We start from the raw sequence: 14,090 nt of genomic DNA, 5'->3' as shown, positions 1-14,090 counted from the left end.
GGAAGGAGGACATCTAGTGGTGACCCAAGGAACATAAACCAGACACTGTGACATAACCCCCCCTCTACGGAGCGGCTACCAGACGCTCCAAGACCCACAAAAAACAAACAAAACAAAAGTCCAGGCGGGAGGTGGAATGGTGGAGGATCAGGGGGAGGGATGGAGGGCCAGGACCATGAAGGGGAACAGGAACAGGGGATGACAACTTAATCGGCGGCCGTGGCGAAGCAGACAGTCCATCGGGCGGCCAGGGCGGAGACGACAGTCCATCTGGCGGCCAGGACGGAGAGGACCCCTCGGGCGGCCACGGCGGTGAAGACCCCTCGGGCGGCCACGGCGGTGAAGACCCCTCGGGCGGCCACGGCGGTGAAGACCCCTCGGGCGGCCACGGCGGTGAAGACCCCTCGGGTGGCCACGGCGGAGACGACCCCTCGGGTGGCCACGGCGGAGACGACCCCTCGGGTGGCCACGGCGGAGACGACCAGGGTGAAGACCCCTCGGGTGGCCACGGCGGAGACGACCAGGGTGAAGACGACCACTCGGGCGGCCATGGCGGAGACGACCAAGGCGGAACAGAGACAGACCCTGGCTCAGGAACTGCAACAGACACCACCGGCTCAGGAACTGCAACAGACACCACCGGCTCAGGAACTGCAACAGACGCCACCGGCTCAGGAACTGCAACAGACGCCACCGGCTCAGGAACTGCAACAGACGCCACCGGCTCAGGAACTGCAACAGACGCCACCGGCTCAGGAACTGCAACAGACGCCACCGGCTCAGGAACTGCAACAGACGCCACCGGCTCAGGAACTGCAACAGACGCCACCGGCTCAGGAACTGCAACAGACGCCACCGGCTCAGGAACTGCAACAGACGCCACCGGCTCAGGAACTGCAACAGACGCCACCGGCTCCGGAACTGCAACCGACGCCACCGGCTCCGGAACTGCAACCGACGCCACCGGCTCAGGAACTGCAACAGACGCCACCGGCTCAGGAACTGCAACCGACGCCACCGGCTCAGGAACTGCAACAGACGCCACCGGCTCAGGAACAGCAACAGACACCGGCTCGGGAACTGGCTTGACGTAAAGCTCAGGCTCGGCAGACGTGACGTGAAATCCAGGCTCGGCAGACGTATGTCCCCTCCATGCATGCAGTACTGCCAATGTATAGAAAAGGAAAACAGCCCTCTTGGCCATGGCAGGACTTACGGGAACAGCGTCTGGCACAGGAACCGTCTCTGCATCGGCAGACGTGACGTGGACAGTCTCTGGAACGGCCGACGTGACGTGGACAGTCTCTGGAACGGCCGACGTGACGTGGACAGTCTCTGGAACGGCCGACGTGACGTGGACAGTCTCTGGAACGGCAGACGTGCTGTGCCTCCTCCACGCATGCAGTACCGCCACCGCATAGAAGAGGAAGACCGCTCTCTTGGCCGTGGCAGGACTGATGGTGGGCGGCTCCGAGACAATCTCAGGGACGACAGCGGGCTGCTCGGAGGGGACGGCCTCCGGGACGACAGCGGGCTGCTCGGAGGGGACGGCCTCCGGGACGACAGCGGGCTGCTCGGAGGGGACGGCCTCCGGGTCCTTGGGGAGGCTGAAGGTCTTCCTCCTCCGCCGTTTCTGACGAAAATGTGCCAGTTCCGGACTGGACGGGCACCACGGCGAACAGAGCTCTGGGCTGGGCGAAATCAGCGGAGGGTGGAACTCTGGGCTGGATCTCACCAACCCAGGGCCAAAGGGGGGCCAAGGTGGAGGGTGGTGTTGGCCTTGTTCTCGACCACCTCCTCCTCCTCTATGACCTCCCCGGGTCCCACGAAAAATAACCAGACGGGTCCCCTTAAAACAATCCCTCCTCTCCCGCTCGATGGCTGGGGAAGAGAAGCTGGAACTCATACTGCTGGATCTAGGCTGGACGGAGTCCTTCTGTCACGATCCACACGCTGGAAACACAAAGATCCAATTGCAGTAGAGTTTTAATGGGGAAATCCGTACTCACAAACAGTCCAGGCAGGGGTCAAAACCATAAGATCAATCCAAACATAAAACAAGAACAGACAAGAAACCAGGACTCCGAAGTGGCGTGATAATAGATAAGGACTCCGTGACACATACTAAAACAGACAGGGTATATATACACAGGGAATAGACAATGATAATGGGGAAATGGCTGAGTGCAATGATCAGTGATTAGGAAACAGCCGAGTGCAATGAGAAGACAAGGATCGTGGGAAATGTAGTTCACTAGTGTGATGGACACCGTGAGGAAGGAGGACATCTAGTGGTGACCCAAGGAACATAAACCAGACACTGTGACAGATATTAATATTATTATTGAATATTTTGGGTATCTGAGAAATTAGGATATTACTACTACTAATATTAATAATAATAAATTATATATATATATATATATATATATATATTTAATTATTAGTATTATTAGCAGTCAGCAGCAATTGACATTAAACATGAACCACATCTCTTAAATGTGACCCACTAACAAAAGTGGAAGATTATTACTACTGTAGTAGTAATAAATGTGTTTGAAGTGCACATTTAACCTAATGACACTGTCATTAATTATCTGAAGGTAACCTTGAATATCCCACTCCACTCAAGTATCAGTGATGTTTGCTAATGCTCACAACCCTCTTATGACGTTCAATTAATAAAGCTGGATATTATGAATGAAGATACCCTTTGCTCTTCTCTTTCACTATAAATTGCTAATGCTCTCATATATATCAGAATGCATACATAGTTGAAATGTGGGAACTTTGGGAACACGTAGTTACCATTTTTCTTACAATAACTTCCTTATCAGACCACAGTGTGTGGAAAATCCATTAAGTGCAAAACAAACAAACAAACTCCAGCCTCAGATAAGAATGTGTTTGATGGCACAAACCAGAAACAATATTAGTAATTATAATTATGCTTAGATGTGTTATATATGAATCTTATATCAAGGGGTCATATCGTGTCCTATGAGTGGGGTTATTATGGAGTTTTCCAGTAATATGAAATCGTAAAGATGTCTGGCTAGGGTAAGGCAACTGACGTAGCGTTTCAAATGGGGGGGAGGTGTGTTGGACGAGGGCTGCAGGGTTGAGCCTGTTTTTCTGGCACGGGCACAGAGATAAGCAGTGACCCCATTAGCTTTCCCTCAACTCGGCCTGCTTCAATCATCATGAGTAATTCAGCTTATAGTATGAAGCTTTGTCCTACTCTGCAAAAGCCAATCTCCTGTCAAAGCCAAAGGTTTAATTCACAGTAGCCCCATCCTTCCTCTACCTCCACTCAGATTATGGCCCAAATTTGGCCCCACCCCACATTTAGACCAATCAAAAAACTAGATGTCTGAGTGACAGATGGAGCACATGTAAGATAAAGCAAGTAGGGCGGGGTCTTGTAGGATCTTATTATAGCTGTGATTTCATTTCTGTAGTTCAGTTGCGTAATTGATGTACAATTGATTCCAGGAAGTTAATCTATTCACCAAGCCTCAAAAGTCTTCAGAGAGTCACAGTGGAATGAATGAGATGTTACCGTGAGCTAAATGCTCTCTCGACTATTGCAGGAATGTAACTTTAAGTGAACATGAAATGAATAACAGTTCAGGGCAATTATACTTCTTCCTCAATATATTTAATCAAAAAATGACCACTGTATGCCTGTACTTTACTTTAAATAAGAACTGCAAGGTCAGATGGTGAAAAAAGGAAATAAAATGGTAAGTAAAAGAGAAAATTCTGGAGAGAAGTGTTTTGACACAGGAACCATTCAATTACACCATTATAAGTGTGTAACTGGTGCTGTTGTGCTGTTGTGAAACCGTCTTTGTCACTGGCACAGGAAGGGGAGGGGCTAGCAACATTGGTTTCATTTTGGACAAATGGCTCCAAAGTGCTTGGAAAACAGAGAGAAAGCTTGTAATTTGCTTCCTCGTGGTAATCATTTGAAATTAAAAAATCCTCACCAATTATCCATCTTAAATGAATAATCCCTCTAGATACCCAAATCATCTCGTTGATCTATTTATATCAAGACCAATTACTGATATATTAACTGATCACTGATTTTAATGCTCGACCATACAACAAAAGTTTATTTAGTCAATTAATTGAATTAATTCATAGTTATAATTAGAAATAGTTCAGTATTTATCATTCACACAAAAACAATAAAACTTAATATAAACAGTGATTCTGTCTACACTGGATGCGGCGCGACCCAAGCGGCAATCTTCGACAGTAAACTGATGCCTCATTCTGTGTATGACGTACTGACACGAAGGATAAATGCTCTGCAACGGGCGCTTTGTCGCGTCCAGTGTAGACAACCTTTAGCTGTTGCAGCGCGTCGCGTCCGGTGTAGACAATGTTAATGGCAGTATAAAATACTTGATCATTATGTAAAATGAGTAAATGATGACCAAGTTTTCATTTTGGGTCGGCTAAAGCTTCTGGTTTAGAATTATGTTACCCCTTTTCTTTTGTTTTTCATTTTATGACACTGTTGTATGTCTTCCTTAGAAGCAAAATGATAGCTTACATTAGCATTTCCCATTTGTCTCTAACGGTGGAATACGGCATTCTTTAACCTTTAGAAATAGACTCGTTGAGAGACTGCTGTACCCTGGCTGGTCTGAATAAATGAGTCATTTAACTCATACTGACAAATAATTCAGGCACCAACATTTTAAAAGAATATTTAGGCTTTCTATGGAAATATGCCATAGGAATTATGTATAACATACTTTTAAAGAAAGAAAGTAGCAGCAGTCGGTTAAATAAAGTCACATTGTTAAGTTAATAATGCAATATTATGTAGAAGTATAACAGGAATCAGATGTATGTGGGGTGTGTAAAACATGTGTGGATGTCTGTGATCAGAACTCTAATGACATTCTATACTGTGAATGTATTGTAAGTATTGTTTTTCTCTCTGCTCTTGTTCCAGCAGGATGGGATCTCAGAGAGTTTACGGATTAAAGGTATGTACAATCTCCACTTCCCTCTCTCTTCCCACCCTTTTTAGACATATTTAATATATTTAAAATATATTCTATATATAGAATATTTTTAAAAAAGGACAAAAAGCTACCAGTATTTTATAAGTACTTTGAAGTGAATATGGTTATAATTTTGTGCTTTGTTATCTGTATTGGGAATTGAGAATGTGTTAGCATTGATAATTCGTAAGCATTTTAAACTAGAGAGTATGGATTAATTCATGTATCCCTTAAAGAAAGCTGCATGATGCCAGTATTTGGACTGAATGCATGTTTATTTTGTGTGGAGCAGTATTGGGTACTCAAGCAGGCAGCATATAGCCACATTAATTATCATGCTAGCAAACTGTCTGTGGTTTTAAGGTGTAAATCACGCGTTGGCTATTGCCCAGCAGTCATCTGTAATTAGGATGGCACAAGAGTTAGTCAGATGATGCCAAGAACCAACAGAGAGCGCTGAGATGTGAAAAATCCATCTCACTCCTCAGACTCTGTGTGAGGTGAAGTCCCACCATAAATTTTATCTCAGGTCAGCTCAAAGGTGCTTGTGTTAGCAGCTCCTTTGGCTACAGGTAATATAATCAGACTTTAATAGAGAAGCAGACTGTATTACTGCAGAAGGTCAAAGCTGAGTTGGCATTGTGATAAAAGAGAGGATCTTACTTATCTACAGCTGTTCAATCAAAAGGATGCTCTCTGTTTTGTCTTCTCTGCTTTTTTAAAGTATGTAAGCTTATTTACATGAACACTGATATGCTGATAACTCCCAAAAATCAGCTTATAAAAATAACTTGTTGTCCTGGTTACATGCTAACCAATAACCCAGCAATGCAACTAATCTGTTTACAAGACTTTTTAATAAATCAGGTTATTTTGCGGTTGTGATTGTAAGCATTATTGAATCTGACTATTCTATATGTTATGTCAGTTGTGGTGTTAAATAAATCATTAAAAACTGAAGAGTATTCCAGTGGAAAACTTCCAGACTCATATATTGTCCTCTCATGCTGTTACTCATCCAGAATTATGATTGAACCACTTCTACTTCAGCTGCATGAGATGAGAACTCATTTTTATAATTGCTTGGGTCAAGAAAGAGTCGGAGTTTGCAATATATTTCCTTGAAATACTCTGGATGCGCTTAAAGGGTTCACAATTCTGTCATAATTTACTCACCCTCATGTTGTTCCAAACTCGTAAGGCTTTCGTTCATCTTCAGAACACAAATGAAGATATTTTTAATGAAATCTGAGCAATTTCAGTCCCTCCATTGACAGATTACGCAACTACAACTTTGAAGCGTCAAAAAGTTCATTAAAACGAATCCATATGAATTGAGCGGTTTAGTCCAAATTAACATTTCATTTAGGCTTTTATTGACATACGAGCACTCATCAGTTGTGGGAAACGGAAGCTCAAGCATGCTTGCTTGATGTGGGATAACTAATAATGTTTGATCTCGCGTGTTACGCAGCACGTATGAGCTTCCACAAGAACCAGGTTTGTTCTTTCGTGTCAAGCTGATTCGTTTGAGCATCTGTTTATGTCCACTGAGGAATGTTTGTGTCAATAAAAGCCATTTTTTGTGTGAACTTACCCTTTAAATCTGTGTAAGGATGCTTTTCTCTCACATATCAAACAAGCGCAGTTCAATAAGCCGAAAGAACACGGCATTTGAACAATGCGTTTAAATACTAGGAGAAATCGGGACATGGGGCAAAAATCTCGCTTTGTTGATCGGTTTATGCTTAAGCCATTTATGACCATACTCCAATAAAGAGAAAAGCAGGTTAATGCGTTTACATGACCACGTGCATTTTGGCTTATTAAGCATAATCAGGTTAATAATGTGCATGTAAACATGGGCTACTCGATGTGAAATTAACATTGACCCTAATTTTTTTATTTAAATTTTTCATTCATGTTCCTTATTGTGAATGGATAATCTCTGCTTGTTATTAAAATGTTCTTCATAAATTTGAAAAGTTACTCTTCGTCTAAAATAACTTGTGTTTTGATTTGATCACCACACAACCTATTGGATAATGTTGGCCAACAGCCTAATAGCTAATTATTAGTCATTGTTTTAGTAAACTCACATTCAATCCATCCAATCAGTTTTAAATGGATAAAATCAAGCCCCGCCCCTATTTTTCACATAACTGAAGTGAAATGGGTTGCGAACAAGAATGCTCTTTGAATGTAATATAGTGCATATATTTTGGACACATTCGAAAATCTTCATTAGCCAAACAAAAACGGATTTTCATAATCCTAACAAATGCGTGAAATAGGTTTTTCTTTTATATATTACCCAAGAAAACCAATGTGGAAACGCTCGGACGGCTTGTTCTCCTCTCCATTTAAGATTCTGTCAGAAAATGATTTTTAAGGGGCCGTTTCAATTATTTATTAATCATTTTAATTATTCAGGCTAATTACTCCATGTTTAAGTGGATTAAATTCTGACTTAGGTGTATTAACTTAATGGAGGTTTTGGAAGATTCCTCCTGTGACTGTGTGAAAGTCTTTTGATGAAGTTGATTTATTTCTTTTGATGAAGCTCATCTATTGAATAATTATTTCACCTTTTGAAGTACATTAAGCTTTAGTGGTGAATGCATTCAGTACAGTCAAGACAAACCGCTTTCGGCTTAATTTGTGACATGGCAAATGTTGCCTGCTTTGTGAATTCAGAGTGCAGAATATAAAATAAAGCTGGAAATAATATGAAGCCAACTGAAATTGGCTGTCAGAATTTGGAAAAGAGAAAAACTAAGAAAGCCTGCACGAGCGCATAGCAAAATGTCCTGTAATTGGAATCTTAAATGAAGTGGTTGGCATATCCAGCTGAACTCAAAATATCTTACTACTGAGGGTGAAATTACATATTTTTGGGTTGAAGAATAGCTTTTTTTAATAGTATGAAAATTGGAGGTAGTGTATTTGGACCACCAGTCACTCGACACTATTTCTCAAGCCCACCTCTCATAGCATGCAGGCAAGTTCTTTACCTCTCACATAAAAGCTTTCAAAGACAAAAGCTTTCTTTTTTTTTCTTTTTCTTTTTATACTTTTTTCCAAATACGACATGGCAGGGTGTGCCCATAGAGCTCTTAGCATGCGCATAGCACAAAAGCAGGCCTGGTCCCCTGATCCTAGCTTTCAATATATTGTCTCAACTTTGTCATTACGATACGATTAAATAATAATGTGCACGCAGGGACACCTCATTGGCCTGCAGTCGATGAAACATTTTGAAATGCTAAAGGCTTTAGCGCTAAATTGTATGTTAATCCTGAAATCTCTTTAGCTTCTTCGGGATTCCTTTTCACTTTTTGAAAAGGAACATTACATTGTGTCTGGTGAGAATGGTGCTCGACTTACTGTCAAGCTGCAGTAGTTTTACTTGACTGAATCTCTTATGAGCAACTTCCCACCGTTCATCAGCTACTGAACATCCCATGTGTACTTGTTCATGTACGATCACTTGATGTGATTTTTGCTAAATGCTGTATTATTTTGCATGCCTAAAGAGTAGAGGAAGATGATATTTCGTAATTGGATGCTTGAAGGAATATTCCGGGTTCAGTACAAGTTAAGCTCAATCAACAGCATTTGATTTCCACAAAGAACAATTTCTGGTTGGCTCTCAATCTGGGTTGCAATGAAGTCTTCCAATGGAAATCAATGGGGGCCAATCTGTAAACGTTAAAATACCCATTTAATTTGAATTGTGAAAACATTGCATACCAATGTTTTTTTACAACTTTATTGCCATTACAATAGCCCTAAACTAACTGAATAAATGATGATTTAAACAGTTTTACAGTTCAAATAATGCACACATCTTAACAGAAAAGTTACTGTGCAAGTTTTTATAAATGTATAACCCCCCCCCCCCCCCCATTGTATACTTCCATTGTAAGTGCCTGACTGTAATCTCGATTTTTGCTTCTACTTCTTTTTTTAAAAAGATTAATCTAAATTATTTTGTGAGCTAATCAACATAATATCACAGATTAATCTTAAACCTGGAATATTCCTATAAGAACAGGCCACAGCGGCCAGTGTGATAAAAGTCTGAGCACTATTATTTCTCAAATTGGTCTTTGACCATTAAGACCTTTAATTTAATTCCAGAATAAGTGTTCAACTCAGTAGGAAAAGTTAATATTGAATTTCATGAATATTCATTAGCGGAAAAAGCCAATGAAGCATGAGGGTGTCTAATTTCAACAAAGGGATTTGCACATGGAAGGTAATGAATCTAAAAAGACTCATATGGGAGATGAACGCTTCTGTTGTGGCTCTTAACAGATGTTGTCTCAGCGACATCGCCAGAAAAACCAGACACCTCTTGCTGAGAGTGTTTTTAAAAGCCCCACTTTAGCGGTTCTTATAGCTCATCTACAAATAATGCTATAAATTATTTAAAGGGATAGTTCTCCCAAAAATTCAAACTCTGTCATGATTTACTCACCCTCAAGTTTTTACAAACCTGTATGAGTTTCTTTGTTCTGTTGAACACAAAAGAAGATATTTTGAAGAATGTTGGTACCAAAAAGTTGACGGTAGCCATGGACTTCCATATTTTTACTTCTACAATGGAAGTCAATGGCTACCCTCAACTGTCTGGTTACCAACATTCTTCAAAATATCTTCTTTTGTGTTCAACAGAACAAAGAAACTCAAACAGATTTGAAACAATACATTTAGTAAATTATGACAAAACTATCCTTTTAATGCTTTTTAGTATTTAGTATTCAGCTAAAAGCACCAAGTAATCCCTTCACAAAGTACAAAAAAGACTATTTCAGACAAATTGGATTTAAAAAATATATATATATATTTATATATATCCTTCAAATGGGGAGTTTAGTTAGCGCCAAAAAATGTATCTCAGTATTTCTATTGTTGCAGTTCTGGAGCATCTGGCCTGGACTGAATCTTGCCAACTCAGTAAAGTAAACTGCACTGGTGGTGGCATATTATAAAAATAGACAACTAAATGAATGGTAGACTATAAGAATAAACAAGACAGTGATATTTGCTCATTTAGACATAAGGCTGAGAATGGTTTGCTGTGTGTTGGCTGAAAGTGCAGAAATCTAAACTGTTTTCCATAGTAACGGATGTCTGCTGCTCTTTCTATCCCTATCACTCTGTCACTCCTTTACTCACTTTGTTTTTACCACTTTTTCCAGTTAAGTGGCTGTTTTTGGAAGTTGTTTAAGAAGCCACTTGAACTCTTTTCGAAAACCTATTGAGCTGTCCGTTGCCTACATTGGCAGCTGTCTTCGAAGGCGGCATTCTAACTGAAATGGAACCTCATAAGTGACTAATTTGGAACGTTCTGCATTGGCAGCAACTCAGTGTGCTATACAAATAGCACATAAAATGCACAAAAAAACTATTGATTTCAATGGAATTTGATGTGGGCATGTTATTAAAAAAAAAAAAAAAAAGTGGCACAACATCCTAAATATTAGGTTAAATAGTTCATTTTTAATTAGATGAAATGTGTTTATCAGTGCTTTTCAGCATTATGTTTCAGTGCACTATGGGAGAGCTTCTGAGAGACTCAGTAGATTTAGGAGTAGATTTAGAAGTCTTTCTGTCTTACGGCGTATGTTAATGGAAACATTAAAAAATATATATATTTTAATCTCATCATGATAAATCCGTCTAGGTTAGGGCAGATGAAACACTGCTCAACAACAGGGGTTTGCAATCTTTTAGATACAACAACCCGCCAAATATCATCCTCGTGTGAGGGAACCCTATCCTAAATTTTCAAAGGCATCTTAATATGTTCACGTTTAAAGACTCTTTTTATATTGTGAAAAATGTATATTGTATTATTACATTTTTATCTGCATTTGGCCTACATAATGTTATATTTATTTATTTAAATATTGTTATTAGTTATGTTGTATGTCTTGGACTTTTGTCATACTTCCTGTTTCCTGCACTGTCTGCCATTTTTGTGTCATGGATCCGTGTTATGTGACAATATACCTTTTGTAGTTTTTAATTTTAATTTCCCTTTCATTGTCTCCTCCAGGTGTGTCGTGTTACCTCGTTATCTTGTTAAGCTTGTAATGGTGTTGTTTTCTTCCGCTTGTCTTGTCCCTAGTCTTCGTTTAGTTTTGCTTTGACTTTTATTTCTTACATTAAAACCACTGCAGTTAGATCCACATCTCCGACTGCCTTCTCTTACAATTGGTTTATTTTAATTAAATGTGTATTATTATTATTTATTTGTTTTACATTTTTACACAGATTTTCTTTTCCACAGACCCCCTTGTTGTTCTACAAGAAACTCTTGAAACTCTTGTAGAGATGATGCATACAGTGATAGTCGGTGGAATTGCTCAATGGCACAGAAATGGTTTAATGCTGTATGAATTAGCAGGGTGAGGTTTCTGCGGGGTGTACAATTACTGAAGCATGGTGGTGCCTCATAAATAGTGTAACTCACTGGGACTTAATGACTGCTGCATTTTAATGGGGTTAACTCCACTCGTACAGATCTTAACACTTTACAGATTCCACCTCCTGAGGTTAAATTGATCTTCTAACCATTGACTTTGCCACAGTGTTGCTTTCTATTGAACACTATATCTACTGCTTTATGAACCAGTCTATAACAGCACCTGGCTAGTCATTAGCTGTAGGATGCCTTTACACACTTTTAGTCAGTTTGTAATTTATTAAAGTTCAGGCAAAAGTCGATTGGACTAAATTTGCATTCAAACAGTCATTGGGTCTGCATTGTTGTTGTTGTTTTTTCATAGAAGATCTTTTGAGACTGATTGAAGATAAACAATGTTGCCATCTAATGGTCGTTTTTTCCCCATTGATGTTCTAAACATTAATAAGGAAGATAGTAGTAGTAGAATAAATAGTGGTCTTCAACCTTAAAGAGGGAATCAAATAGTCCTTGATCATTTGAAGTCTTATACAGTGTACTTACTATGTAAGCTTTCTGTAACCTTCAGAACTTAAAGCATCATCTCCAGTTAATAAAGACAATTGAATGAAACTAAGCTATATATTTGGTTATATATTGTGCATTCATTTATATACATTTATAAATGCATTATATAATATATAAGTATATTTATAATGATAATGTATTTTTTAATGTAAAAAATATAAAGGTGTGTTGAATATACAATCTCTCATTATATATAAGGAGAACATTCCTGCAATTCAAATTCACAGAAACATTCGCATTATTGGCTTTGAGTTTGGCTTAATCTCAGAACTAAAAGGATGAAACATAAATGAAAATTCAGCATTTGTTCCCTTTGAGAAGTTTATTCTCTTTGAGGCACAGTATGTTGCTTGCATTGGGTAAATGTGATTAAAGGCCTCTATGAGGAAACATTATTGAATTCTTCATTTCTATATGAAAAGCTCTCTGTTCAATCACTGGAATATACCAGCATTACGATGTATGAGAGAACATCTTTACATCTCCTTGAGATATCAAATTGTAGCAAAAATTGCTATAAATAGTACTTGTGAACTGAAATGTAAGGGTCAGAGTTTAAGGGTCAAACTTAGTTTGAAGCGCTTCATCATAGAGTGATATTTGTGTGTATTAATAATTCAAATATGCGGATTACAGTACAGTGCATGCGTAACATGCATTCCTGTGTTTTTTGTCGTCCTAAGGCATCTCGTTGCAGTTTGTTATTGTCTTCCGTGGCTGCTCTCGATCCTTTCGACAGATTTATTAGAGCTGATCAGTGTCAGGTAATAAAGGAAAATATAATAATAAATGAGAAATAATGCCACAACTGATTCAAAGTGACGCGCCTCGGAGGAAGCAGATCGCAGATCATTACGCCTGAGATGCTGCACCGTCTCACTTTAATTTAGCCAGAGCTGAGACGTGAATCGTTGTGCATAGTGATTGTACAGAAGCATGTTTAATGAATGAAAACCAGGAGCACATCAAACTTAGTGTTTTTCCACCTTTTCCATAGCGAAGCGGTCTATAAATACGGCTCCTCTCAGCCAGGTGCTTGTTAATACAACCCCCAGAGTGATGAGAACCCATCGTTTTGTGATATCTCAGTCTGCACTCCGGCAACGACTCCGGGAGAGATTTGGTTTGTTTAAAGGAATCGCAGAGTAGTTGGTAAAGAGAGAGCAGATGGAGGAGTAATGGCAGGCAGGTGAGCGCAGCGTGTTTCTGTGTCGTCTTTCATGAGGAGTTTGAAGAGTTGTTTGAAGGCTGTTTATCTGGATGTTTCCTCTGTTTTGGAGGAGCAGAGTCCACAGAGGCTTCTTAAAGGGCTGCAGCGAGCCGAGCTGAAAGCTGCCGAGTGTTGTTTACTACATTACCCAGAGTCCCTAAGGACCGGCTTCTGTGCTGGAAAACATCAGATGGTCTGGGACTCGCACCTTTGGTGGTGACAAGAGAATGAAACGATGACGCAGTGTTAAGAGGAAAGAGACAAAAGCCCATGTGTTTAAACAAAGGCTCTGAAAGTTTGGCGTGTCACCGCTCATTCAAGCGATGCGGTGTCAGTGTTGAGTTGAAAGCCTTTACGCAGACTTTGAAAACACTTTCATGCCAAATTCACTGAGAGTAACTAAAGTGAGGTTTTTTTTATGACTAACATCATTAATCTTAATGTGTTGGATGTTTTCAGGCTATGTTTTTTTTTTAAATATATATTTAAAGCTGAAGTCGGCAAGGTTTTTTTAAACATATTCACTGAAACCGGCACTTTGCTCCGACAGAACAACATAAATCAGCCGGTTTTAGAAAAAAATCTGCACTTCTACCTCCACCTAGAGCCTGTTATTTGTTATGCAAAAATCCACCGCTCCCGGTTCTTCTGGTCCAATCAGCGCAGGGCTGTGTGAGATCTGACTGTCAATCACAGTTCGTGCACACGCCACAGATCCCCCCTCGCGCACGTTTCAATATCACATGCACACGCCTGAAGTTCACAGGTGTGTTGGATTGTACGAAGCGTGATGGCGGAGAGTAAAACTCAATGGGACGAGCTCGCAAACTTAATGGGAGGGTGCTCGGTG

The 14,090-nt window shown here is 40.3% G+C and overlaps 1 protein-coding gene across 2 annotated transcripts in view; it reads left to right on the top strand.

Moving 5' to 3' along the window:
- The window catches only part of fstl5 (follistatin-like 5), a 113,441-nt gene that overhangs the window by 15,895 nt on the left and 83,456 nt on the right, over window positions 1-14,090 (top strand). Inside the window, exon 3 of one of the 2 annotated variants that reach the window (XM_079629855.1) lies at window positions 4,979-5,009. In XM_079629855.1, coding sequence (XP_079485981.1) covers window positions 4,979-5,009 — 31 coding nt within the window. Of the gene's footprint in view, window positions 1-4,975; window positions 5,010-14,090 lie in introns of both variants that reach the window. The other variant, XM_079629854.1, reaches the window with a different exon arrangement.

The sequence above is a fragment of the Phoxinus phoxinus genome (assembly GCF_949152265.1).
Source record: "Phoxinus phoxinus genome assembly, chromosome: 12".
In the NCBI taxonomy this organism is placed as follows: domain Eukaryota; kingdom Metazoa; phylum Chordata; class Actinopteri; order Cypriniformes; family Leuciscidae; genus Phoxinus; species Phoxinus phoxinus.
This window is presented reverse-complemented; position numbering and strand designations above follow the sequence as displayed.